Genomic DNA, 27,657 nt, shown 5'->3' on the forward strand with positions numbered 1-27,657 from the left:
CTATCGGCCCTTTTCCTTTGGTTAACATTCATAGTGAGGCCCGATTGATCCTCAACCAGATCAGAACCATGTTTCGTCGTCATCTTTATTTGGTGAAGGTGCTAAATTGAATTTCGATTTTCATTTCAGACGTAATTCTAAAATTTTGATTTTTTGGCGCAATTCAGTATCCTGTTTGTTTTAATTTTTCACAAAAGATTACATTATTATATAAAATAAAACATAAAAAAAATAAATAAAAAGCAAAGCCATGCACTTCTGCTTCTTCTCCACTAGTCACCGATCTCTGCTTCCTCTCCGTTAGCAGTCGTCCTTTTGAGCTGTAAAGCACCGATTCTCACTAGTGGTTCATGATATATCTGCTAGGGACATTGGAAGCTTGTTCCTATCTTTCACGTTCAATGGACATGCTCCGCAAAGGAGATATGATTGAAGCTGGAAATAGCAGGTGACATTAAGAGAGATTGCAGGAAAGTAACAGGAATAGAGAAGATGAAGAAGCTGGAAACAGAGAAGTTGTAAAGAAAAAGTAACAGGAGAGCAGGGAGAAGCGCTGATTCTATGGCTGTGTTTCAGTTATAAAAGGAAAAGGTGGTTAGTCTCTACGATTTGGGCTTTGTTTCTTCTTACTGCCTAGTTAATTTGCTCCTCTATCCATTGCTCTTTTTTGAATTGTTAAAAGAAATTATTGCATGAAGACCAAGTAGCAGTTTAATTGTTGAATGGTTTAGATAATATAAAAAACTTGGGATTATTTTATAGAGATAGCAAAATGATGGGCGTGCAGTGGAATTAGATGATTATATAAGCAGAAGCATGAGGGCAGAAGCCATAATTCTATCAGGGAACAAATGAATATTTAATGGCATTCTACCCAGTGGAATTAGATGGATAATTCTCAGTGGAATTAGATGATTTCAGTACAGTCCCGATTTGAAATGAGATTGAAAGACATTTCATCAGTTTCTAGCCTGAGGGAATTTATGTTCTATTTTGATTATACTTATGCCAGATTTTAATGCAATCTCCTTCTGCCAATTGCTATTTGAGACGAAGGATGTCAGCTGAGAATGTTGTAAAGCTGCAGCAGTTCGGTTCCTCCCACTGTAAGAGATTATTCTTAGCATATTATGTGTATTATATTCCATCAGTTCCTAAATAATTAAGAGATATATATGTATGTATATTTTTTAGAAGAAAACATCATATCATATCATTGATTGACAATCATCCTGCACAAGCAGAGGAACAAAGAAGATAGGTGACTCCAAATTGAAAACAACAGAGTCAGGTTTTAACGTAAGGCATGTACAACATAATTATAAGATAAAATGTCAACTGTAATTAACCCCATCTCAGAGTGGTCCACCCTTCTTGTTGAAAGCGCTAGAAATAGAGTCCTGGAGTCACTCTACAATCAAATGTGTGATGCCCATTCTGTAGCCTCTTTCAGCCGATACAGTATACCCATATCTTCTGGCATTTCAATCTCCGCCTAAGATGGGATACGACACATCAATTTACGTTTCCAATCTTTGCACATGAAGCCCAAACCTGTCTCACCATGAATATTAATTGATGCATCTGTGTTCAACTTGAATCTCCTTTCTGGAGGCCTTGATCAACCTATCCTTTCCTCGATTTGCATGACATTTTTTCTGTCTGTATTGTGTAACAGCATCCTCCTATAACACCAAAGAATGTTTGTTCTGTATGAGACTGAGGTTCCTTGCCATGCTTCCTTAGACACCCACTGATTTCAAGCCCGTCAAATATCTCATAACAGTCGCATAAACCATGTTCACCAAATTGTATAAGATGACAACAGTCACCCGATCGCATGTATGGATCTACGCATGTCATCACTGTCTCTTTTTAGGTAGTCTTTGGATATAGCCACATTGCTATGATCTATAGTTGAAGCACATCTGAATATGGTTGCTCCACCATCATATGTGATCATTCTCAGATTTGGTCTCACAGCCACCGTTAGTAATAGATAGAAGTAAGTCATGGTCACAACTATATTGCAAATAAGTCAGAGTTGTTACCAAGTCATGGTTGGAATTTGCAAATAGATCATTAGTAAGTCTCTGTTGCAACCAACCCTATGATCAGGTCATTTTGCAACAAAACTGTAACCAAGTTGCAACCATTTTTGGTTCACCTAGTGTCTAGTCACAATTATATTTTTTCATGATAAAATTAGTCATTTGCAAATTATGATGGTGGAGCAACCATCATTATGATTGATGGCACAATCAATCAAACTTGGTGCTCACAGATTTCCAGTTGCTCAACCATTTTTCTTAATGTCTATATCAGTAATATTAGGACAAATTCCATAAACTTTCCTGAAGTTTCAGAAAATACATGAAATTCTTTTTTTATTTTTTAAACTAAATATAAAGCACAACAAATTTCCGAATTATTCCACAGAAGATCTCTACTGTTATATATATTAGTCTATTCATCTATATTAGTTTGTCACATCACCACTTCTATATTTAACCGTGGAATACCATTTGTGCATCTATTTCTTTAATTTCCTTGGATTTTCTTTTATTCACCTGTCTAATACCTTATTCCTTTTGTTTTTTCTCTTTATTCTTTCTTTCTTTACTTTTCTCTCAATTTTTTCTTCCTTCTTCATTTTCACATAAGAAGCCTAAAGCACAGAGACAATAAGCAGGATTAGATTTTTTTGAGATTGTATAAATTAAAGAAGAAAACCCGTAAGTACCAATACCATAAGTAGGTAAGCAATGTGGTTTTTTCAACAAACAAAAAAGAGAAAAGAGCAAGAGGAGTAGAAGTTGGTTCTGTAAGAAGCTGGTAGTGTAGAAGACAAGGTAGCTTTTTTATGCAAAGACAATGAAGGAATAGAAAGAAATAAGAAGGAAAAAAAGGGGATGGGTACTAGTCAGGTGAATAGTTGAAAGAAATGAGAAAGGAAAAAAGAATGAATAATTAAAATATGTGCAAAAAAGAATATTTAAGGACTTAGACAAAAAATAATGATGTAACAGATTACAATAGATGATTAATAGTAAGGGAGTTTTTAGTGAGATCTTAAAAGGACTATGTAATTCAACCTAAAAAATTATTACTTTTTTATATTACAATAAAATTTATTTGCTTTTAACAGCAAAAGAATAAAAAACGTACAAATTCAACTTTATTTTATGTGGAAAAAAGGCTGAGAAGGGGTACATTTTGGTAATGAAACCTCTTAGGGGTGATATGTAAAATGCTATAGTTGAAGCATAGCTACTATTGCTAAGGTGAGTCCATCACCATCGTCCTATAAGATACTGCAAACGAATTCTCTCACAATCAAGGTTAGAAATATGGACTAATAATGCAAATAAGTTGGAGCTAGTAACCTCCTTTTGGATTGGTTTTCTTCTGTTTTATAAAATTCAACATAAACAAACAGTAGGTTGAATTCAGAGAATCACATGCCTAATATTGCAATATTTTGTTGCATGAAGCATAGGGTTTAATCACACTCCAAAAATTATTCCATATGTATTTATTTGAAGAGTACATATTGAAGAGGATTAGCTCCAACTCACTGGCTTTTTAAGCCATAAGTATCCTCTACTGTTTGCTGCAACTGTAAAATGAAAGACAATAAAGCCGGAAAAAAAACAAGAAAGGAAAAGCTTTTGTATCAGGGCGGGTGATTCTTCACCTCTGCCAGAAAGAAGGTGACCACTCACCTTACAGGCCATCAGTACTAGTTAAAAACAGAGGCCTTCTTGAATATGTGGAAGTCCCTTAGTTATATAGTATATATAAATGGAGTGTGTAACATAACAACATTCGCTGCCTCCAGTATAGGAATAGGTATAACCCAACACAAGGAAGGCCATGAGAAAACGGTTTTTATACATCCTCATGTAAATGTTATACACGATGGAGTATTTATAGGATACGCATGTGAGAAAATTAGAATAAATTGTAGGAAAGGTTAAGGTTAGAGAGGAGTGTATGGATAATATAATTAATAGTTAGAACTGTTTTCCAGTATATGTTTGGCCAAAGGTCCAGGTAGTTGGAGCTACATTGTTAGAGATCACAAAGCGTCTATCGCTGGTTGTGACTTTGAAAGAGAGGGCCTGACCATTGAGGTAGGAGTTGCTCTGCCAGTTCACACCCCAGTTCCTGGACATTGCCTGCCATCCACCAGTTTTAGAGCCCTTTATGGACACACCCACCACATCACCTGCTCCACCAACATTAGTTATCAGCACCAGATTGAAGTAGGAGTGGCCATTGATTGTGAACCTCATTCCCCCTCTCTTCCGGCAAGTAACCCTGAAACCAAACACTAGCACTAAGTTCAAGGCATAAAATAGTTGATTAAAATACGAGCTATTACCTACTATTAGTGCATGCTTACCTTCTGTACTGCACTGGAACAATTCCAGCTTTATATTTTGCTATGCGTAGGAAAACAGGTTGTGAAAGATCAAAGTGCTGCAGAGGAGGATTACACCAGCCTCCAGCATTGTTTGCCAGAGCAAGGTTTGGTGGGCAAAAGTTGGTGGCAGTTACTATAATAGAGCCTGGTATACACCATTCTCTATCATTTACGCATCTGATCTCGAAGCAAGCTCCACAGCTTAACCCATTGTTGAATAAAGCTGTACTCAATGCAGCTGTGTTTGTCCCATACCCTTGGCTATAAAGATTACCATACCCACAAGCTCCACCTGCACGCATATATATATTTATGTATATATTGATAAACTATTTTGCACTCAAGCGAGAAAAGAAAATTGACATTTAAGTTTCTTTTCTTCCTTACCCATTGTTCCAGAAGCATCTCCACCTCCATAGAAAGTAGCGTGGGCATCAATCCACCCAATTCCATACACCTTGACAGCCTTCAATGTCGTGAATAGTGCTAACATATAACACCAGACTAGGTTCATTTCCTGCTCAAACAAGGAAATTAATTATGTATAACCTTTGTTGAAAGAGAGAGGGGGTATTTGAACTTAAGAAGGAAAGCACAAGTGAGGGGACTAGAAAGAGCACATGAGATGGAAGATAGGGAAAGGAGTTTCTTATATAGATAATAGATCTGAGAGGAAAGCACTTTCACTGGGTATATAGCTAAAACTATGGAATATATACATATATATATATATAATAATGTTGGGTTGACAGTATCCTAACAACTGAAACAGAAACCGTTAAAATAGCCATGGACTCATAGCCGACCATAGGATTGAGAACCTCAAAGAAAAAGTACTAGTAAAAAAATAATCCACTGGTTTTAGCTGCATAGTGTGGTGGAGTCAAGTGGGACTTTTTGACCTCATTTTTGAAAGATCAATGAGCCTTGGGAATGCATCTAAACTTAAAAAGAGTCCACAAAACCATACTTTGTCTGTAATATATACATATATATATGTATGTATGTAAATAGAGATAGAGGGAGAGATGTTGCCAAATATCTTGTTGGAAATAACTAAATTGAATAATCAATGTTCCAAAATTAGAATCAGCAAGTTGACTAATGGGTAAAGAAAAATAGGAATAACAATAGCAGGTAGGCCCTTGGTCCGTTAATCGTTACTTAAAGTGGTCCGTTAAGGGAACAAGCATCGGCCTTGAGGACAGCACGAAGTGGAGGCCACTAAGTTATGATGGAATGGTACAAATTATTAGGTTCTTACAGTTAAAATTCCCTTTTCTTTTTTAATCTCATGCTGGTAGTGGAATCTTTGACCATCTCATTCAGGACATTGTAAGTTTTCGCTATTATATATTATATAGAACAAGTTATCTGTTGAAGAATTTAGTGAAAGAATTAAATTTCGACCTCAGCTGAGACTGAAATTCCTAACCATCCTGAAATTCTAGCTAAGAATGTAAGTCGTTTAAATATAATAAGAAATATGAATACCCAAAGCAGAATTAATGAGCTAAGAGAGTCTAGTACATTATATATATATATATATATAGATAGATAGATACATATTGAGATGAGAGTGAAAGAAGGCTTTAGTGAAGAAGCAGGCACGTGGTGATGGGTAATTTATTTGGAAAAGCGTGTAATTCTTTTAATTAAGAAAATGGTGCAGCGTGCAGGGAATCCCAGTCTCTTGAGTCTGACTTTTTTGACACCATCAAATGGTGGGAAAGTCGTAATGTGAGAGAGAAAAAGAAACAAACAGGTGGTGTGCATATAAAATATATATATATATATATACATATGTATATATATTCTTCAGCATGAAAGTTGACCACCTCAATTTCAGGATCTTATTGAGTGCATCAAAATCAAAATTGCTCTGCATGTGGCAAACAAAATAAGGCAAAACTAAACTAAACAAAACGATACAATTTCTGATCTCTTATTAATAGGATGAATCCATTCCCATCACTTGGTCGTTACCATCTGCTCATTCGGAGAAAAACCATTGGTGCCAAAGGGTGTACAAATTTCTAAGCTTTTACACTGTCTCTATTCTGTATGAAGGCATTGCTTATCTTAGTTTATAAAACTTTCATCATCGTATGCTATGGTATTTACTTCCTTAACCAAACATACTCTTATCCGGATCAAAATTAAACATCATCATCTCTTAAATTATTTATTTATGTATTTCTGCACATGTAGATGCACACCTCGCACATATATATATATATATATATATGTATATAGAATTATTTTTTTATATAACGTAATCAATTGAAGATTTACATTTTTATTAGAAAGTAAAGTTGGCATCATTTATTGTTGTACGACATGTTCATGTGAGGACTTTTCTTATACTCGATTACCCCCTGCTCCCAATTTATATGCTTATATACATATATATATATATATATATACCGTGATTATTACTTGCTCTAAACTCTCCCGAACATTTGGGAGATCACTCGTGTCTTGTTTAAACACTATCGGGTCTAAAGTCCAAGATGGCTCTGGAGCAGCATTTTACAAATCAGGTTTTTGTTCCAAACTGGGCTGGGCCTCCACTTCTGTTAATACAAGTTCACTTATATTCTCCTGTTAATTAGGACTTATTTTGATAAATTTTCCGTATATATCTTCAACATCTTCCCACAATTTTTGTTTTTTTTTTTCTTTTTTCCGTTCTCTTTGAAAGATTTGCAATGTAGATTACATATTTTGATTTTTTGAGTTTACTTTTCTTCAGATTTCTAATTGTATATATGTGTGTGTGTGTGTGTGTTTACGTACTAGTATGCTTTCATGCACCAAGGCTAATCTAATTTTTGTATGTCTGGTAAAAGGACAAGTTATCATGCTGGGAATTTTTGGAATATGGCATTCATAATCTCACATTACATAAGCTATAAATTGAGGATTGGTTACTAGCAATACAAATTATTAGGCAGCAAGAGAATAAGTCTGTTTCTTATTTTATGTTAAAGATAATGACATTATATGTAATTTTAGGTTACATGCTAGAAGCAATCAAATTTTTTATAACTTGAAAATATATATATTTATATATATATAGGCTAGGAATTAGAATTAGCTATGCAGGACTTGATTTGAGTGATTTGATGGTGTGACGAGTAAGATCTAGAAAAAACGCCTAGTTGGCCAGCCTCCAGCATTTGCTGCGTCTACTGCGACAGGGTTCAGCGTGCAGTAGCCTTGGTTTGATGAACTGCAAGAAGTTGGCATGAGAATCTTATCCATTGTAGCAACCGATGTTCTCTCACGAGATTTTTCATGTCTTTCAGCTCTCCTCCTCAGATTTTGCCCGTTGATGATATAACCCAGCTCCTCCTTGTTACTTTGTACCGAGCCTTTTCTGATTTTTAGGGGAACTGGAATGGCATCTAGCCCCATCAACTTTGCAACCACTCCTGGTGCGCACCAAATCACTGGCTGTCCCGCCACAGTTGGGGGAAAGCAGCAAATGGCTGCAGGTTTCTTCTCCTGGTGATATGACTTGATAAGTCTGTGGGCGAGGCCACGGTCGCAGCAGACAGATTTTCTGGGGAGAGAAGAGTCCAGGTTTCGAAAGGAAGATCGGTACCTGGCGTCCTTTCCGTCAAGAGAGAAACGCGGGTACTGGTTGAGTGCGTCCCTGGCAGACATTAGGATGTTCTCAGAAGCAGTGTTATCAACAGATGAGAGTCTAGTGCGGCCGAGGTTAAGTTTTGCTTTCGCTGATGATTTTCTGGCGGCGGCCTCTAATTCTTCTAACTCAAGCTGCCATATCATCTCCTCCAACGTCTGCCTCTGGGTCGCTGCTGCAGGTGAGGGTGTGAACATGCAGGAATTATAGTTAGAATCTTGACACTGCCGGCGAGGAGGAGGAGGGGGAGAAGGGTTGTTCTGGTTGAGAGTGGAAGTTGAGCAGTTGCCGTTGCAGAAGTTGCTTCTCATACCTTTTCTTTTCTTGCTTCCTACCGATCCAAAAGAATTTTTCAAGAGAAAGAATGATGAGAAATCTTTCATAATTAACATACAATACAACACAATGCAGGCGTGGGCAAGATTTTGAATTGTGGGGATGAGTGTAAATTGGGAGCGGTTCTTTTTGGAAAAATTGGCTTTAATGCCGCTCACATGATAAAACTGATTGCATTCACAGGTTTCTCACCCATTCTTGTACACAAGACTACTCACGATTTCAATTACTAAGCATTTTCGCTTCCATTTTACTTGTAATAACCACAAGAATGAATGAGTATAACCACAGTTGTTATAACTATTGATTGCTGCACCTCTTGGCATACCAGCGGTCGCAGAGGGATGAATGGGGGATTGAATAGAGAACTCTCGGCGGACGTACTGATCGGTGGATGTGGATATTTAATAGTCATCAAAGAGCTGAAATAACCCAGTGTAATAAACGTAGAAATTATTAAATGGGCTCTTCGCCAGTTCTCCGCCCACGTATGGGCTCAGCCCAGTCCACTGTCCGCATTCTTCTCAAAGGGTCCTACGATATGCAGGCTATTACCCAGCTCGACACCAAGAGCCGCAAAACGCACCGTTTCTTTGTCCACCACCGCAAAACGACATCGTGTGGGTTGATTGATTCGGGCAGGTAGCCCGTGTGTCTTGCAACACAGGATTCTTTTTCTTCGCGCGGAGGCGGAGATTGGAGATTGAACGTGGATCTTAACTCCCCCCGTTAAACTTTTGATTCCGATTTCAACCGTACTTCTCCTTTATCTTTCCGTCGAATTTTTTTGCTGCTCCGTTCAGGTTTGTTCATATTGTTCCCGATATTCACTCTTTTTGGTAATTATTCGCTCGATTGCTTCTCTTTCGCTTCTGTAATCATGTATATGCAATCCCTAATTTCCTGATTTCTCGGCTTCTTATTGGTCTTGTTGATACCTGTGAGCGATAGTTGGAATTTTTGTTTCTTTTTCTTGTTTTATCGGTGCATCAATCAATTATCAATATACTTACCTAAGAAATGAATGGGAACGCCCAATTGGTTGATATTTGGATAGTGGCTTCGGTCTAGCGTATCGGCGAGAGCCAGACAAGGATGAAGATGACTAAGAATGCTGCCGTGCTGTTATTATCAACCTTGCTTCTCGCAGCTTACACCCCTTTTGGATTTGCATTGCCATCTACTGTGCCCGCCTTCCTCTGGTCTCCTCACCACCTCCAGTAAGCCTCTTTCTTTTCTTCTTTCCTAATTTTCTGCATAAGTTTACTAGACAACCATATAGCCGCCTTATTCGTCTGAGTAATCAAAAGTCTATGGATCAGTGAATCAAAAGAAGCTGTAAATTACCAAACTGTTTCCCCAACGGATCTAGCAAACTCTGTTCTATCTGAAGGAGGCTGGTCAAACTTGCTGGTATAGTTGCCTGCTTATCTACATTTCATTATTATATTGATCTGTTTTCCTTCGCCAGAATCCGTAAAAATTGATAACTAACCTTCTACTGACATATGCATCTGCTTTTAATTCCTGATGTTGTTTTCCTTTCATTTTGTTATTTTCTTAACGCAGTGCTCAGGCGACAAACTTCAGCAGTCTGTTGATTTGGCACTTGTTTTTATCGGCCGGGAGGTAAGGAGACCCTATATCATCTACTAATTACTCTGACAACGAGTTTATTATTCTTTAGTTAGATTTTCTACATTACATTTGGAACAAATAAATACTAGAAAGTAATAGGCAATTTATATACAAACCTATGTTTCTATGCGTTGGATGATTTCAAACTTTGGAATTGGTTTTGAAGTGAACATATGGAATTCATTATGGCATCGAGTAAGTGCCTTTGAAGTCCTATAAAATTTGGTGGAATTTGGAAATGATCTTGAGAGAGTGGAGGAAAAAACTTGAAATGTTTTCTTTACTATTTTTTGTGTTCCTCAAATGTAGTGGTCAATTGAATTCCCCAACATTTCATGATGTGTTTCAGATTTAAAAAAGTCATTCGGAACTGAATTCTTTGTTCGATGAATTTATAAATAAAATGAAATTTCTTTTTCATTTTTTTCTAAATGAAAAGAATATGCGAATAATTCTTCATCAATTGCAAGAATTTATTTCTGTCATAAGATCACATTGATTTTCAATAGTTTTAATAACTTGTGCATTGAGAGCTAAAGCCAGTATTTTACATGGAAGCGGCACTCCTGCATAACCCCTGAATACCTACATTATAATGCAAAAAAGTTACAGAGATTCTTATCTTTCACATTGCTGAAATGTCTTCATCTTTATCTTTAGTTGCAATCTTCAGATATATCTGGGAACAGAAATGCCAATCCAGCTCTTGTGGACTTGCTAAAGGTAACCAGAACACACTAGTTCGATTTTATTATCCTTTGGGTTATAGCTTCTCAGTAGAGATAATTGTTGATTAGTTTTGTTTTTGGTTTCTAATTTTTGCTTTCCATGCTGTTGGACAGGTTTCTTTTACTAGGTCCAACTTCTCCATGGCGTTTCCATATGTTGCTGCCCCAGAAGAGGAAACAATGGAAAATTTGTTGGTTTCAGGTTTTACAGAAGGTTGCGGGAATGATTTAGGAGCAAAAAATGTTTTCTTCACAAAATCATGCTCTGTAGAGGGTGGAAGCTTCCAGAAACTAGCAAACTTGGATTCTTTCCATGTACATTGATGTTCATGATTCTATATGCCTCTTCATGATTTTCTATCTCTTCTCCTCTCCTTGTCATTGATTTAGAACATTTTGCTGTAAGATGAGCAGGATCATTTGGCTTCAAGGATGGAACAGAGAACACAAGGGCATGCTGATTTGGTTGTATTTTGTTCTGAAGGATCTAATTCATTGAAAGAGCAAGAACCACGTCCAGAAAGTATGGAAAATTAAAAAAGAGTGGTCTTTAGAGGTTGATATTTTTTAGATATTCCTCTATAAGTCATCTATTCTTCTGAAAATACTTTCCATATCCAATTTGCAGATGAAATTATCACTGAACTTATCAGCTCAGTGGAGCAGTCTGGGGCAAAGTATGCGGCTCTTTATGTTTCCGATCCCTATAGGTACCCTTCTTATCATGAGCTACGAAGGTTTCTTGCTGAGAGTGCTGGAAATGGATCAGATAATGCCACTAGCTGTAATGAAGTCTGCCAAATTAAGTCATCCCTTCTGGAGGGAGTTCTAGTTGTAAGTTACATCTTACTTTACTTGCGGTGTGTAGTTGATACTGGTAAAATCTGCGTGCTGTCATATTGACAGCAAATTCCTCATGAATATCTCCATAGAAAGACCAAATTCCTTGTGATTATCTCCATAGAAAGACTGTCATCATCCGGTACTAATAACCAATTCAGGCATTGTGGGTGTCCTCTTCATTCTCATCGGCTCTCTCTTTTTCTGCATTATCTTTGGCATTTTCTCCATTTTCTCCATCTTCTCCCTTTTCATTTTCTGCATGTGGTGGAGGTACTCAGCTGCTCGCTCCTCCTTGTTGAGGACAAGACCTTTTCCGCTGCTGAAGTACCAAGTCAGTCCCTGAGTGACTTCAATCAGCAAGTCAAGACGAGCTGGCTGAGTTCAGATCTCATTTTTTAAACCTTTTATATGACTTGGTTGAAACTACCAGAAGCAAAATCATTGCTACAGTACTTTTTTCTTTATGATTTGTGGATTTTGGGCAAGAGAATATGCAGCGTGCATGTTACATCTAGCTTGTTCAGTTAGTTACATTGCAGTTTCAGTTATGAAACTTATAGGTATCTAATCTAAATTTGCCATTTTTATGATGTCCAGGGAGTTGTATTGCTTCTAATCCTGATATCAGGACTCTGCTGTATGATGGGGATTGACACACCGACAAGATTTGAGACACCCCAGGACTCTTGATTGGTTGGTTATGCAGCATAATAGGTTTATATAGCTCTTGATGGGGTGTATCGGGATCTATCTAAAAGGTGTAAGTTATTTGTTACATAGTGGCCGTGGAAGGGGATCCTACCTTGTAATATTTGTTAATGACTTGTTTAGCTTTCTACCATGCTCGTAATAATTGGAATCTTGTTGTTTTTCCCTCAACCTTTACGAGCTCATCAATGGAGGGAGTTCCTGTGTTTGACCTGGGGTGCTTGTTGAATTTGAATTTATATTTAGCTTTCACAAGAAATTGTAATCACAAATATTGAGAGGCATATGGACCTGTCAGATTTTTTGGGGCTATTACTGGAACGTTTTTGTTTATTTGAATAAAAATCGTTGTTGTGCGAAGTCAAATGTTAATGGTGTAGAGTATATTTTCTTTGGGAGGTTTATACTTTTGGGTTGATATAGATTTTGTTGTTTACTTGGAGATGATTTTGTCAACATATCCATACTTAGGAGTTGGATGTGCTCGAGTAACTGTTCTTACCCGTAGGTAATTTCAACCCGACTTACTGCGCAATTGTTCGGTTTGCTGTTAGGATGATTACGATCAAATATATAAGGTAACTATTTGGCCAAATTTAAGTTATTATTATGAGTTTGAAATATGGTTGTGGTTAAAATGAGGAGATAATTTTCAAGACTTGAATAAAATAGAGAAGCTCCGTTAGTGCAATTGCCGCTTGGTGAGCCATGGCTTGAAAAAGAAAGAAAAAAAAGGAAAAGCAAAAGCACCGTGATTCTTAAAAGTTGTGGTTTTGGCCATCTGTGTATGCATGATTTTACAGATAACTGTGAATTTTTTTTAAAATAATAAATGTGTACTTTGATTAACTGGGCGATACGCATGCATTAAATATAATATAATATAATATAATATAATATAAAAGAAGAGACATACAATCATTCAACTCTAACAGTAGGTATGTGTTAGTACAGCACAAATTCAGTGTTGCTCCTATATTCAGATATGATAGGATTATACTCTCTGGTTGTTGATCATTGTCTGTTAAGAATGATACGTGACTCTTTTATCTTTCACCATCTTTTGGCTTAGTTTTAAAACTTCGTGCAGGCATTTTTCAGCAGTCAGTTCGGCTGCCATCAGGGAACCCATGCGAGACCTTTCGAGGATAAGGCACAACACTCTCTCTTTTTTTTTTTTAAAGATTTTTCTGCGAGAATCTTACTCTAACCTCACCAAGTATGACACCCTCAGTTGTTTTCTTCAAATTTTAATTACTACCACTCACACTTGCCTGTCTAAGACTGAAATATAGACAGTAAATGAGGAAAGGTCAGAGAGAAAAAAAAAAAAAGAGTTCTAGAGATCAAAGTTTGTAAAGGGGTTCCCTTTTTCCTATTGCTATGATATTTAAAAAAAAAAAAAAAAAAAAAAGCCTCTTACATGTATATGTAAATATATACAGATATAATGGTTTTGAAATGTGTGTTTAACGAGGAAAAACGAAAAACAAAAACAAGGAAACACAAGAGCACATGAGACCTTGGTGTTTGAGTTTCCTCACTTCCCTAGAAAGCCTAGCTATATGTAACATTAACCACATACAGCAGTAGCAGTAATCTGGCTTCACCCCACTCTTACATTTAACCTTTCCTGCAGTGGCTCCTTTAACTGTATATTAATTATTTTTGTTCCTATCTAGCTAACCTTCATTTCATTAGGATTGTTTTGTCAGTCAGTGAATGAGAAGTTGGGTGCCGCTGAACAATATTTCTTTCTATCCTGTGATAATTAACTGCTTATGATCTCTAGTATATCTTACTTCACAGAGTCAGTCTAGATTTCTTCCATCTAATATTATAAACAGCATAAATTCTGGGTTCTTTATTTTTTTTTTTTCTAAGTTTCACAATTTCCTGCATGTGAAAGAGATACAAAATCGTTACTTGTGTCGTCATTCTCTATATATAAACAAGATTCTTATCATCGTCATCATCATCATGTCTTTTTGCTTCCATCACGACCCTTGGAGTAGCTGAAGAGATGATGATTGAGATGGTGCGCACGTGAACAATGTATTCTCCACTGCCAAATTAACATCCTCTGCTGAATCCATATATATCACTATATATCTTTTGTTTTCTTTCGACATTTTTTTTTTTTTCGCTCATATAAATTAATATTTTACAGTCTACCGTCCGGTGAATATAAATATCTTCTATATTTAATCATAGATAATTAAGAACTTGCCGAGTTTAGGTGCATTTTATTGTGGTTTACTCAAACTTAAAAGTTATCTTTTACCCCTCAAGTTATATCTTAACCCTGTGTATTCTTATAATAAATATCTTAGATAGCAGTTGCTAGCTAGCTGGGCGTTTCATAACATTCAGTCAAATGAGTAACTGGAAATATTGAGTAGGAGAGTGATGTTAAGTGGGATTTGCAGGCGAGTAGAGGGTTAGCTTCTTGATGGAGAGCAACACTGCAGTCTGCATGCAAGTTGGGTTCTTTTTTTTTTTTTTTTTTTTTTTTCTCCTTAAAAGAGATTTGAAATCTTCTGCAAGAATTATCCGAAAATGGAGTGTGTGGGGATCATGGAGATGACCAAGAATCTTATCCGGCCCCCAGGCCTCTCTGATCTCGTGTGTATATATATATATAACATGTGTGTGTAGATCCTCCATGTATAGCACCCGTCTTCATCATCCCACGACGATGGACCTGGATTCAAGATATATATGTAATTTAACAGTACGATATCCTTAACTTCTTCTGATCTCTCTCTACATATATAAACCTTCATATGGGTTCTGTTTAACCAATAGTCTACTTGGTCTCCCTCCATTTGCGCCCGCTCTTTCGCCTAACATTAATGAAGCTTTGGTCAAAAACCTCTTCTCATCATTGTTGCTGGTGAGACAATACAAAGCAGTGGTGGTGGTGGTGGTGGTGATGATGATGACTTATCTATGGCCTCGCATGCAGGTATAGAAAGGTAATTGTGCAGCCAAGAATGACTTGCCGACTCTTCTATTGTCCTTGCTATTCTCTGGCGATGACTCACAGAGTTTTACCAAATTGGCAAGTCGTCCTTGGCTACATGTTTCTTCTTGCTCCACATGCTAGGCCTTGGGTGAAAGTATATTCTAATCCTACCTGCTATTTCATTCATTTCCTGTCTACATCATCACGCAAGGATTGTTATTTCAAAAAAAGAAAAAACATCATCATGAAAGGATTGATCTTTCCTCAACTACATTATAAACAGGTATTACTATACACAGGTATATACATGATAATTACTACCATATATACTTTTTGCGAATTACTAATTTGTTCTACGTACATGCTTGGAAAACATATATATAATTAAAAGCTAGAATTTTAAGTTTCTTTTTGCATTAATGTTCTTCTATCCAATGATTCGCAGAGTGTGAAAATGTTCGTGTATTAATATATTGTTTAAATTAATATGTACGGGTTTAGGAAATCCATTTTTTCAATTGAATTACATGTGAGAATTTGAGTTGACTATTCATATTTCTGGCTGGTTATTGAATTTTTTGCTTCCATTCACTTCGTTTCTTTTTGCCTGAGAAAGATAAAAAGAGGTTGGCTTTGTTTTCAAGTAGTAACTAAAGACATTGTTGTTTCGTTCTTCTTTTCACACACAGACACAGAGACTTAAGGCTAGGTATAACTAGGTATATACATGTGTTACATACATAGTTCCGGGACTGCAACTGGCTACATGTATGTACGTACGTACTTAAACTCATACATATGCACACATATCGACGACTACGTAGTCTTACTTTGCCATATTAGTCCAGAGACTTTACTCATGAACTGGTGTTATAAATATATCATTTATCTAAGGTAGTGCAATGTTGACCATACATAAAATACGATTTATATCTGTAATTAGGTAGCTAGCTAAATTAATATATGTTAGTGGAGTTTAATTTTGGGAGCTGGGAGATCAGTTGGCTTTCACTGGGAAGAAGTTCTCATGCAAATTAGATTAGTCATGAAGAATAGAAGTAATACATATATGTATATATATATATATATATGATTAATGGTTGATATGCAAAAGTCATCATATGTACATATGCCCACATAATATGCAGAACAGTACGTAGTTTAATTACTGGGGGAGAAGACATGCATACGCATACTATATTATAACGAATCTCTACCCATGTCTGATCTAATTAGAGAATATTCTCTATTTGATTTGTTCATGTTGCAAACAGCAAGGAAGGGAAACTGTTCAAGTGTAGCTCCTCTTTAATTTACAGATCTTTTTGCTCTTTTACGGCTCTTGCACCTCGGTTCAGATCAGGTCCTATGTTTTGATGAGCTAGCTTATAGTCGTAGTAATCTCGAGTTTATGTATACATATATGTACGCTACCTAAGTAGATAGATATGCAATGAGTTTAATTAGCAAGTTAGTTTTCATATCATTCTCTCTCTCTCTCTCTCTCTCTGGTTAAATCTATGAGTTGAGAATTATATGACCTGAGTTATATATGGTACTACTGAAAATGTTGAATTCAGATTGTGGATTTGGGATATCAAGTGTACTAGTTTTTGAAAATGTTTGAGGGCAACCCATGGTCTCCCCATCACATTCACACAGTTGTTTATTGCCCTTGCTCTCAAGTCTTCCTCCTACCACCAACACCATCCCCACCATGCCCATGACCTCTAGCTATAATCCTGGCAGATAGCCCATTGATCCCACAAAATAAATCACCACATATTTATCTCACTTTTAGTTGCCTTCCGTTTAAATCACACGATCATTTTCATTTCAATTCGATTTTGGATAAGTTTAATCCAGTTCGGTTTCAAATTGGTAGACACTCCTAGAGTTTTGTAACCTTTAAACGTTAATCTATTTCAATTCCAGTTGTACTGAATTATTAATGATCCAACTGAATTATGAACTGAACTAAAAATAGAAATGATATATAAATTGATACGAATTCCATATAATTTAATTAGAACGGATATCATATTAATAACTAATCTCAAGTGATATTTTTAATTATTTTAGAAAAAAATTAATGGTGATTATAAAAAAATTAAAATTAAATATAATTAAAAAACTAAAAGTGATTTTGTCAAAAAAAAAAAAAATGAATTTCTAGCTGTGGTCTAAACATATGATTGTGATTTAAGAGTAGGAGGTTGTTCCTTTTGCTTCTACCATATGCCATCATCTACTTTACCCAAAAGAAAAAGCAAACTACATTAAAAACTTTACCTTCAAAGTAGGAAGAGATTGAAATCTATGACAGTTGAGGATGAAATTCTTTGCCACAAGAAATAACACATGATGCTTCACTTTTGTGAACATAAAGCCTAAAAGATGAAGAGTAACATAAGAATTTAAGACAAGTGTAGAATAAATCTTGAAAATTTTCATAGAATATATATGTAAATCTTGATATATTATGTATGTGTGTGTTTTAGTTACTTGTCAGTGAAAAGTGAAAAGTGAAAAGTGAAAATTGAGTGTAAAGAGTAGGAAAGCTAGTAAAAAAGAAAGAGAAAAACTAACCGGCAAAATTGTGGGATCCTAAAATTAGTATTACATATAGGTCATCGAATGAAAGATGTCAACGGTTGGGTTAAGAAGAAGATTTGACATGCCAATTCCCCACAAATCTATGGTACTTACTTTTCTACAATATCAAATATTGAATAATTATATTTATGTATGTATATATATATATATATATATTGTTGTTTGTGTCATCATCGGTAGTTGGTAAGAGGAAACTTTGATTGGTCTATGTTGGCGTTCTTTCCAAACATAAACTATGTATATGTGTCCTAAATCAAATTGAAAGAATACATGGGACTTCCACCATTCTTGAAATATGTTCTAAATCAAATATGTCATTCCCAATTCCTACACTCTTAAACTATGTATATCAATTAATTTAATTGGTCAAATTAGACCCTTCATTTTAGGGCAAAAGAGAAATCAATTTCTCAAACGATCAAACATTATTTTTAGAGGAAGTCATTGTTTTCTAACCTCCTAAAATGATAATTCTAAATCAAATTCTTAAGAGTTAAGAAAAAAATAAAAATATTGGATTGTGATGGTTAACTAATTAAGTTGACAAGCTTCTCTAAGAAGAGAGACATAAATTAGACACTTAAACCAATCACCTTTTAATAATCCTAAACTATCTACAAAACAAGTATTACGAGTGAAATGCATCACCAAGGAAAGATTATCTGCATTATTATGATCAAACGAGAGCATATATTTTTGTGTGTGTGTGTGTGCATATACATATATATTCGTGCTTTCACATGCACATTAGTTTTAGATAAATTTGTCAATAGTAGGTGATAACAGAGAATTAAGGACTTGGTAGGTTTCAGCCTTTCTATCCAAGTATTGTAAATAGTAAAGCATCCACACATATAAATGCTTACCTGATCAGCACAGAACTGCTGTTGAAAATTCAACCAATATGGTAATATATGTATATAAATAGACACACATTATATTACTTAAGCTTCCCCTTTTTGAGCTCTTGATTATACATTTTAAATAAGATTTTCGAGTAGCTTGAGGATTGATGATAAATATCTATTCCATTATTGTTACCACAGAGAAGATTCCATTTCCTAGTGCTGGTGGTGGTGCTGGTGCTGGTGGAGGAGCTTTGAATTGCTAAGCCAGATTCATGGTACAGACACTTCTCTCTGCTTTTCTTTTCTTTTCCTTTTTCTTTAAAGATGATAATTGCAAAAATATTGCACAACTGTTTTTTAAGTTTATGATTATTCAGCAAATATTTCACTTTTTTTTTTAAGAAAAAAAAATTTATTATTTGCTTAATGCAGCAAAGGTACTAGTTAGTGCATTACCAAATGAAACGGCTAACTGTTTCTTGTCTGTATACTTCATCACAACATGCTGAACCCAGAGACACGCTGAAATCCATCTGTTTTTGAGAAACAAGCAGTATGGCAAGTTTCAGCGTAAATAGTAATTAGAATGCTGTTCACTATGGCAGAGAAGATGAAGAAAATGGATTCAAGGAGGAAACCTGTCAAGAACCTTGGTGAAACCCTTAATTCTTTACTGGGATTGAAGACACATCTAACATCTTCTTGGATCAAATCAGTTTTTGATATTGCTACAAATCTGCCATCGTCCTCTCACTCAACACCAACAATCTTACACACAAATCATGAATCTGGCAATGATATTTCCAAAATCAAAGGTAGATTTTATATACTGATAGGTTTCTTTTATATTTAGATACAAAATAAAATAATAAGTTCAAACCCAAAAAAGAGGAAAAAGAAACTGTCCTACCTTTATGTTGTAACACATTCTCTCTTTGCTTCCATCTCAACAGAGGAACTCTCTGGTTTAACTGCATACATAAACCAATTGAACATACAGAGGAGGCAGGTCCTAAATGATTTCTTGGATTTGAAAGGTAAGTAATCTTTTCTCACTTTAACGTATAAACTCAAACATAAACTACCAACTGGCCAGAAAATTCAATTTCAGGAGCAAAAACTGATTCAAACATAAACATCACATCTCATTTTGAACGTGGAAACTACATTAATAATTAATTCACTGCTGCAGGCAACATTCGTGTATTTTGCCGTATAAGGCCCATCAGAACAGGGGAGAATTCTGGAAGCCTAAAACCTGTTGTAGCTTCGGATTCAAGCAATGTTCTACTGAAAATAGCAAATAATAAGAGTAAAAGCTACAGATTTGACAAGGTGTTCCATCCAGATTCATCACAAGGTGCATGGACTAAACTTATTAGCTATCACTTCCAATTTCGCATTCGTGATTTCAACAAACCCAAATAGATATTGAGGTGATAAGCACTCAAACTAAAACTTTCAGATGAAGTATTTTCGGAGGTTGAACCTGTAATAAAATCAGTCGTTGATGGCTACAATGCATGCATTTTGGCATATGGGCAGACAGGAACAGGGAAGACTCATTCAATGGTATGTATAAACTTTTTTGAAATAACAATGGTATGTATAAACTCTTCAAATAGCAAAACAAATTATGTTAAATTTGGTGAGTGGTGATCTCAGAATGCTCCACCACTCCACCTGAGCTAGCTTTCTGTTAAGCATAAGGAACATCACTTCCAAAGCAAAAAAGGGCATACTAATTAATCTATACATAATATATCAACAACAATTAGCATTTGTAACTGATCAAGTCTAATTCATACCCCCATCCAATGAACCTACATCCAATTATTTGATTGATAATGTGTGTGCTCATTTCACCAAAATTGTCTGTGTGTACCCACAAATGAATAGGAAGGTACTCCAGAATCTCCTGGGATAGTGCCCCGGGCAATTGAGGCACTAATTAAGCAAGCTACCGATAGTAACCATGCGTTCCTCATCAACTTCAGTATGCTTGAGATTTACTTGGGAAATCTCAGAGATTTGCTCGTCACTCAACCAACTAAACCAACAGACCCTTTACCACCTTGGTGAGTATGTAATTTCAGTTTGCTGAATGCATCACATACATTGCACATTAACTGGGATTCTGATGGTTGCATGATTCTAGTGCTCTAATTGCACTCTTTAAGGGTGAAGATCAGCATTAAATAGCCACCACTCCTCACCTTTTGTGTTTAACTCTTTCGTACAAATATGTCAGGTTCCTGTACATTTTATACACTGTAATTATTCTGTTACCTCAACTGCAGCCTCTCAGTTCACACAGATGTTAAGGGAGAGATTGAGATTGAAAACTTGGTGGCCATCCAAATAAGTGACTTGAACGAAGCTCTGAAGCTGTATAGACTAGGATGCCGCTTCAGATCAACTGCATCTACAAATTCAAACCAAACTTCAAGTAGATCTCATTGGTGAGTTGGTAACTATCATTTCATGTTACTACTTTAAGAGAAATGCATAGAAGTCAATAGTAGTCAGCCCAATGTCCAAAAGTTCTAAAATTCATAAGCCATACTATTGGGTTTTGAATTCAGCCCTTTTCTCATTGCTCTTAATAGCATGATTCGTATGTCAATTACTTGTTTTGATGCACCTGAGAGGCGCCCGGGAAAAAATAAAATTTGGCTAGTAGATCTGGGAGGAAGTGAGCGTGTGGTGAAGACGAAGGCATCGGGTACAAGACTTGATGAAGGGAAAGCCATTAATTTGTCACTTTCTGCTCTTAGTGATGTCATTAATGCTCTTCAAAGGAAAAAACACCATATACCTTACAGGTAACCATGAAGCTCTAACTCAGTACGATTCTTTTAGGCTTTTTTTTTTCATATTCACCTTTTTCTACATATAAAAGAGATAAGTCTTCATTTATACAGATAAGACTAGGGAATAGCAATAAAGAATAGCTATTTATGAAAACTTTTACTTTTAGAGGGGAGAACTACAGTTGAAACCTCCATATCTTCATATAAAACCCTAAATTACAAACTGCTACCCTTCACAGGAACAGCAAGCTGACGCAAGTTCTTAAAGATTCCCTCGGTAATTATTTTCTTCACTGAATTTTTTATACTGTCATTTGTGAGATAAATAGCTTACTATACAGACATCCGTCCTGATGTTCACCATGAGGTACAATTGGTTAGGGAAATGATAGGACATAACCACATTTGGCATTCTTTTGCACCATGCTTGTATATCTTCAAAGAGGGTTAACAATAAGGATAATCCTATCAAGATTTTAACCAAAATCGTTCTTGTTCACAACCATAAAATTGATACAATTATTCCAAACAATGTCGAGATAGAAGATAGCAACAGTTACATTAATATATTATCAGCTTTTGTTGCTAAATGCAACACATTGCATGTTAAGGTTTTCTCGTTCAAAAGCTGCTTTTTATATCCTTCATTTTCGACCTTCCATCTTTAGGTGAGGACTCGAAAACTCTGATGCTCGTTCATGTTAGTCCCAAAGAGGAAGATCTATGCGAAACAATATGTTCACTAAATTTTGCAACAAGGGCGGGAAGCATTCATCTAAGGCAAGAGGAGTCAAAAGTAAGCTGACATAAGAAAGTTCTCTACATTCTTACATATATTTCCTATAATAAATTCTTAGATATCTTAATTTGCAAATCCATAGCATAAATCATGTGTCTGACAGGTACACATTTCTGTTTTCCTTTCTGCTGCTCATTTTGATTTTTTTAATGAGGTCTGGATTTGTGAAGTAAATTTTATATACGTATCACTGAAGAAGCATATGTCGTAATCTAAACAAAGTTAGAAATGTAAAACGCCATAATCCTAGATCATGAGAATCTTGAAGTGCTAAAAGAAGAGTTAAACCATATGGTCAGTAACAAATCATATATTATCATTGGCATAATGTGCAGAAGCTGCATTAGAATTTAGATAGAATATTCTACTCATAAACAATGTGGAAAAAATACATGGTAAGCTACAAGTCTATGAATAAGTCTTATAGGCACAAACAATGATTCTCCGACAAAACTTAAGTTGTCTCACCTGGTTTGTTGAGATTTGCCATACCAAAACCTCATACTATCAGTCGATCTAGATGCTTTTCTGTCTTATAAAAACTGAAGTTTAATAGTCAAAAATTGCAACTGACATCGACTACATTAAACCCAGGAAGAAAGGCACCACAAGGAAGTTGCCATGATGAATTTGCTAGGAAAAATGAAAAGTATAGAAGATGAGCGCCAAGACACAAGGAAAGCCATCAAGATGTTGAAGGAGAAATTAGAAAATCTGACTGGGAGAGCTGTGTCTTCAGAGGAAAAATTGGAGGCTGCCTCATTGTCTGCTGAAGAGGAATCACATGACATTGCCATTATAGAAAAGAGGTCTGGAGATGTCCAAGCATATTCTACATCATGGCAGCCTCGATTTATGAAGCCAACTGTTTGCAGCAGAAGAAAATCCGAAAAGGATAATCAAATGTCAGGAGGAAGAAATCTAGTAGCCAAAAGGAGGAAAAGGTCATCATCATTTCATATGGAATCTGAGAGTCTGCCAGTAAAACAAATATTTGGTTCTAATTCAGAATGCAGCCTTTCGAGGTCAACCTGTTTTCAGGGTTTGAACACAAAAAGTAATGCAGATACTGAAACTGACCATAGCCAGGACATATCTGAATGTGATATTAAAATGATTGTATTCCAAGAAGGTGAAAATTTACAACAGATATCAAATCAAGAGAAGGCATGTTTTAGTCACCCTGAGAAAAATGGGAGTGGGAAAACCAAGAGATCCAACTCCACAAAGTTTTTGAGTGTTGGGAGCTGGCATGGTTTACATAAGAATGAACACATGATCAGCACTCATGCCAACATGAAAAAAAGGGTTCTTGCTGCTCCTGCCCCAGAGAAGAAATATAGATATAGAGGAAAGAGTAAAACAGACATTTTATGTGACAAGAAACTTTCAAATAATGAGGTTATGACACAGAAGATTATCAACTACAATAACATGCAGGATCAGGTTAATGTACAAGAAGCTGAACAGTCCACATCAGAAGTGACAATTAACAAACAATTGATAATGTTAAAGGATTTATTTGACGAGCAGGTCACAGAAAACTCACTTTCTCTATCTCCAGAACCAGATGGCTGGCCAATGTTACAAACACATGAATCAGAGAACGGTAAACTGATAGATGAGACTGACTATAACACTCTTTTTCTTCCAACTGTAGGTCAAGAAGGATTTAGTAAGATTAAGGATGATGATGGAGTCCATATATTGTCAATAACGGAGGTACTTAAAGGTGAAACACAATGCTTAGACAGATCCATACCAGAGAATATAGGGTGCCAGTTTTCTCTACCCTACTTACACAACAACTTGGACGTAAAGGAAGATAAAAATGCCTCCATTTCAATATCAGAATTGGAATTGCACTGTGAACATATAGAACCATGTAAGAAGGATAGTAAAAAGGGAGAAAGAAGTGCCTCACCTGAACCCTCCCAAATAGGAAGAAGACACGGTGAATTCAAATTGAGATCTGAGCCAATTTCATTTATAGAAGACACAAATAAAAGGGATCTAACAGAGATGTCTGCAAAATCATTGACAAGTTTAATGAACAAAGGTAAGCATCTGGAGGTCTACATCAAATGTGGCTCTTCTTTCCGACCAAATTTATCTCATCTAAAGAAACATTTACCTAAACCTAACTTATTTCAAAATATGAAGCTATGGGAAACATTATTCTTATGTCTAATCTCCTGGTCAATTTCTAACCTCTTAACCCATGACATGATTTGCTTGTATTGTATTTTGGCAGGAATATGCCATACCCTTAAACAGAAAATTCAAATTTTGTGTGCCAGTGTTCTTCTGGGATTGGGATTCTGCAACTTGGGGCTTGACCATGACTTCTTCTATGGCTTAATACTTTGATGTAGCCGAAGTTGATAACAAAAGCTCACTGTCACTTGCTTCAATACTGTTGGCGTAGGTGACTATACCATTGTAGGGTAGGATAGGATAAATATACATATAAACTCCACACCTTGATCCTTCTTTCCTATAAGCTAAGAAACAGGCTTAACCCAAATAAGGTAGTCCTACATTGTTGCAAAATAATGCAACAATGCTATCAGAATAAGATTTCTACTGTCGTGGAAGGTATATTCCAATCTAAACTTCCAGAAGAGATTTTACTCTGAGAAACAAGAAAACCTGGATATTTTGGCTTTGCATCAAGTTAATGTACAACTGGTTCTGTATCTTTAAATATGTATCTGCTATTTATTTTTGTTCTTAGTGGTATTTATTATGCTTAATATATGTAAATATTATGAAAGTATTATCTCTTTTCTTAAAATGCAACATTTTGAATGTTATTCTGGCAACATCTAAAAAGTGACACTAGATGGATCGGAGGAATTTTGAGAAGAAAGGCAAGATATGGGTGTGGGAAGCTATCATCAGCTCCAAAAACAGGAAATTTAGGCAGATATGTATAATTCCTTATTCATGTGATGGCATGAAATTATACAGCAGCAAACAGTCGTGTTTAATTGGGACAGCTTACCATGTGAGTGGAGCTCCACCTGCTACCTTCAGTTTGAAAAGAATGGGATGCTTGAGGTAACATACACAGCTAGGACTTGTCAATGGAATGACAGCATAGCACATAGTACTGTTGCATTTATCATCATGGTACTCAAGGCTGGTCAGAAACCAGAAATAGAGATGTTAGAGGCAGAGCAATGTCCTATACCATGTCAAATTCATATGATCCAACACTGTCCCTCTGTGGATACTCAATCATTTTTAGTTTCCCATCAACCCCAAATAGTAGTTCCTCTATCATACTGAACTGCGGATGTGATGTGTCTCCTGCAATGAATTCGTAAACTCTGTTATTCAGTTCAATAAAACTGCCTCCTGGCATCTTCTTAACATCTTTGTCCCTCATCATCTTCCTTGCCGTCCTAGATTCATCCCACCTTCCAAGCGAGGAATACATGTTGCATAAAAGCACATAATTTCCACTATTGTAAGGCTCTAATTTAATTAGATGCTGCAGAGCACAGACCCCAAGCTCAAGGTCCCGATGAATATTAGAAGCAGCAAGAAGGGATCCCCATACCGCTGCATTGGCCTCAAAGGGCATCCTCCTAACTAGTTCTTGTGCTTCATGAAGAAAACCAGCACGACCAAGTGAGTCAATCAGGCAGCCATAGTGTTCAACCTTTGGTTTAATCCCATAAGTTGATCTCATGGTGTTGAAGCACCAGACACACAGTTTAACCAATCCGACATGGGCGCATGCAGAAAGGATGGCAATGAAAGTGATGTCATTTGGTTTAACACCATCTCTTTGCATACGGGAGAACATTTCAATTGCTTCCCTTCCAAGCCCATGCAGGGCAAATCCAGAAATCATGGTAGTCCAGGTTACAACACTTTTATTCTTCATATCCTCAAATATTTGGAAAGCCTTTCCTATTTTTCCCGACTTCGCATACATGTCTATAAGGGCGTTCTTAAGAGGAACTGTTTGATTCAAGCCGCGGTTGCCGACATAATTATGAACCCATTCCCCCAACTGGAGGGCACCCGAATCCGCACAAGCAGAGAGGACAGCCAGCATGGCTATCTCATCAGGCTCCACATTCTCAAGCTGCATTCTCCGAAAGACCTCTATTGCTTCATTTGGTCGATCCATCTGGGCATATCCAGCGATGACACAAGTCCATGAAATGACATTCCTGTGACATTGCGGCATGTGCTCCAGCAAACCTCGGGCTTTGTCCACCTCACCAACCTTGGCGTAACCGGCAATCATTGCATTCCAGAGAGCCACATTTCTGAAGTTCACTCCATCAAACAGTTGGTGCGCATCCCCGAGACACCCACAGGACGAGTACATCTGTACAAGAGCTATGACCACGTGAACATCGTAGTCCAGGCCAGTAAGCAGCGTTTGGCAGTGAATCTGGGTGCCCCATCTGATGGCGGATAACCGGGTAACAACCTTGAGCACAAAAGGAAACGTGTAGGTGTCGGGTGGCAAGCCGTGAGCTCGAAGTTTTTTGTAGAGAAGGATAGCCTCCACGATAGAGTCAGAGCGAGAGAGAACCCTGATCATGGTGTTGTAGAGAAAGGTATTGGGGTGAGGCGCACGGAGGAAGACGGAGTAAGCGTAAACGAAGAAACCCAGAAAGGAGCAAGCGTCGATGAAGAAGCTGAGGAGGGAAACATCATGGTGGAGAGCTCGCGGGAGCATGAAGGCATGGACTTGGTGTAAGGTTTTGAGGTTGGAACAGCGCTTTAACAAAGTACGGAGTAATAAGTGGGGAGGTGGGGTTGATATCGGGCGTCTGGTTTCGAACAGGCAAGAAGGCGGCCAGAATCTTACAGTTACAGATAGGATCATCCTCCGGAAAGGCATTTGCTGGTCTGTCTGCATTAGATGTGCATACGGGAGAGAGAATAGAGCGCGGGGGAAGTTGGTATTTTGGTGAAAAGGGATAATAGCCCTTTATTCATTATATCAGAGTAAAGTAATGCGGTCAAAGGTGCAAAATTCAAAAGAAAGTTGATAAACTTATTTAAAAAACAAAAACCCCACACGTTGGAGGAATCAACTGACCTTTAACATTTAGCAAGAAGTGAATGATTGAAAAGAAGTAACCGAAAAAAGGAAGATTAGATGCACGAAGGTCGAGGGTGATATTTGTTTCTGACTTTCTGTTGACTAGGAAATTGGAATTTATATACGATCAAATGGAAATGGAAGTGTCCTACACTTATCCCAAAAAAAGAAAAGGTTGGAAGTGGAAGTGGCGGTTAAATTT

General features: G+C 36.6%; 5 protein-coding genes across 20 annotated transcripts; 2 read left to right on the top strand and 3 right to left on the bottom strand.

The window, feature by feature from the left end:
* Positions 1 to 3,501: 3,501 nt before the first annotated feature.
* On the bottom strand, positions 3,502 to 25,517 carry LOC110809558 (expansin-A10-like). Of its 3 annotated transcripts, none has more exons than XM_022035430.2 (5): positions 25,386 to 25,517; positions 17,595 to 17,692; positions 4,817 to 4,946; positions 4,409 to 4,721; positions 3,502 to 4,323 (listed from the first exon to the last, which is right to left on the bottom strand). In XM_022035430.2, the coding sequence occupies exons 2-5, from the start codon at positions 17,685 to 17,687 to the stop codon at positions 4,017 to 4,019; spliced, it is 843 nt and encodes a 280-aa protein (XP_021891122.2). In that variant the 5' UTR covers positions 17,688 to 17,692; positions 25,386 to 25,517; the 3' UTR covers positions 3,502 to 4,016. The 3 variants fall into 3 exon arrangements, with proteins under 3 accessions (XP_021891122.2, XP_088078731.1, XP_088078732.1); XM_088222605.1 differs by lacking the exon at positions 25,386 to 25,517 and adding an exon at positions 19,223 to 19,294; XM_088222606.1 differs by lacking the exons at positions 17,595 to 17,692; positions 25,386 to 25,517 and adding an exon at positions 6,416 to 6,639.
* On the bottom strand, positions 7,457 to 8,853 carry LOC110809556 (uncharacterized). Its single transcript, XM_022035424.2, has one exon. The coding sequence runs from the start codon at positions 8,471 to 8,473 to the stop codon at positions 7,577 to 7,579; it is 897 nt and encodes a 298-aa protein (XP_021891116.1). The 5' UTR covers positions 8,474 to 8,853; the 3' UTR covers positions 7,457 to 7,576.
* Positions 9,058 to 12,694, top strand: LOC110809553 (uncharacterized). Its single transcript, XM_022035422.2, has 9 exons — positions 9,058 to 9,220; positions 9,475 to 9,637; positions 9,740 to 9,830; positions 9,987 to 10,046; positions 10,716 to 10,778; positions 10,898 to 11,098; positions 11,198 to 11,306; positions 11,412 to 11,617; positions 12,224 to 12,694. Exons 2-9 carry the CDS (start codon positions 9,513 to 9,515, stop codon positions 12,314 to 12,316), a joined length of 948 nt encoding a protein of 315 aa, XP_021891114.2. The 5' UTR covers positions 9,058 to 9,220; positions 9,475 to 9,512; the 3' UTR covers positions 12,317 to 12,694.
* On the top strand, positions 15,338 to 24,771 carry LOC110824477 (P-loop containing nucleoside triphosphate hydrolases superfamily protein). 6 transcript variants are annotated; one of them, XM_088222599.1, is made up of 12 exons: positions 15,338 to 15,585; positions 18,965 to 19,041; positions 19,199 to 19,581; positions 19,720 to 19,803; positions 19,959 to 20,126; positions 20,232 to 20,338; positions 20,666 to 20,844; positions 21,067 to 21,228; positions 21,376 to 21,591; positions 21,819 to 21,856; positions 22,248 to 22,375; positions 22,973 to 24,748. In XM_088222599.1, exons 3-12 carry the CDS (start codon positions 19,353 to 19,355, stop codon positions 24,746 to 24,748), a joined length of 3,087 nt encoding a protein of 1,028 aa, XP_088078725.1. In that variant the 5' UTR covers positions 15,338 to 15,585; positions 18,965 to 19,041; positions 19,199 to 19,352. The 6 variants fall into 6 exon arrangements, with proteins under 6 accessions (XP_088078725.1, XP_088078723.1, XP_088078724.1 ...); XM_088222597.1 differs by having other exon boundaries at positions 19,282 to 19,581; XM_088222598.1 differs by lacking the exon at positions 15,338 to 15,585 and adding an exon at positions 18,688 to 18,825.
* Positions 19,483 to 27,454, bottom strand: LOC110809552 (Pentatricopeptide repeat (PPR) superfamily protein). 9 transcript variants are annotated; one of them, XR_015821500.1, is made up of 3 exons: positions 25,386 to 27,454; positions 19,677 to 19,737; positions 19,483 to 19,554 (listed from the first exon to the last, which is right to left on the bottom strand). XR_015821500.1 is itself a non-coding variant. In XM_088222602.1 (1 exon), exon 1 carries the CDS (start codon positions 27,267 to 27,269, stop codon positions 25,569 to 25,571), a length of 1,701 nt encoding a protein of 566 aa, XP_088078728.1. In that variant the 5' UTR covers positions 27,270 to 27,454; the 3' UTR covers positions 20,317 to 25,568. The 9 variants fall into 9 exon arrangements, 1 of the variants encoding a protein (XP_088078728.1); XR_015821496.1 differs by having other exon boundaries at positions 21,056 to 27,454; XR_015821497.1 differs by lacking the exons at positions 19,483 to 19,554; positions 19,677 to 19,737 and adding exons at positions 20,317 to 23,243; positions 23,928 to 24,032.
* Between the last annotated feature and the right edge of the window lie 203 nt (positions 27,455 to 27,657).

The sequence above is a fragment of the Carica papaya genome, chromosome 6, assembly GCF_054855325.1.
Source record: "Carica papaya isolate Zhongbai chromosome 6, ASM5485532v1, whole genome shotgun sequence".
In the NCBI taxonomy this organism is placed as follows: domain Eukaryota; kingdom Viridiplantae; phylum Streptophyta; class Magnoliopsida; order Brassicales; family Caricaceae; genus Carica; species Carica papaya.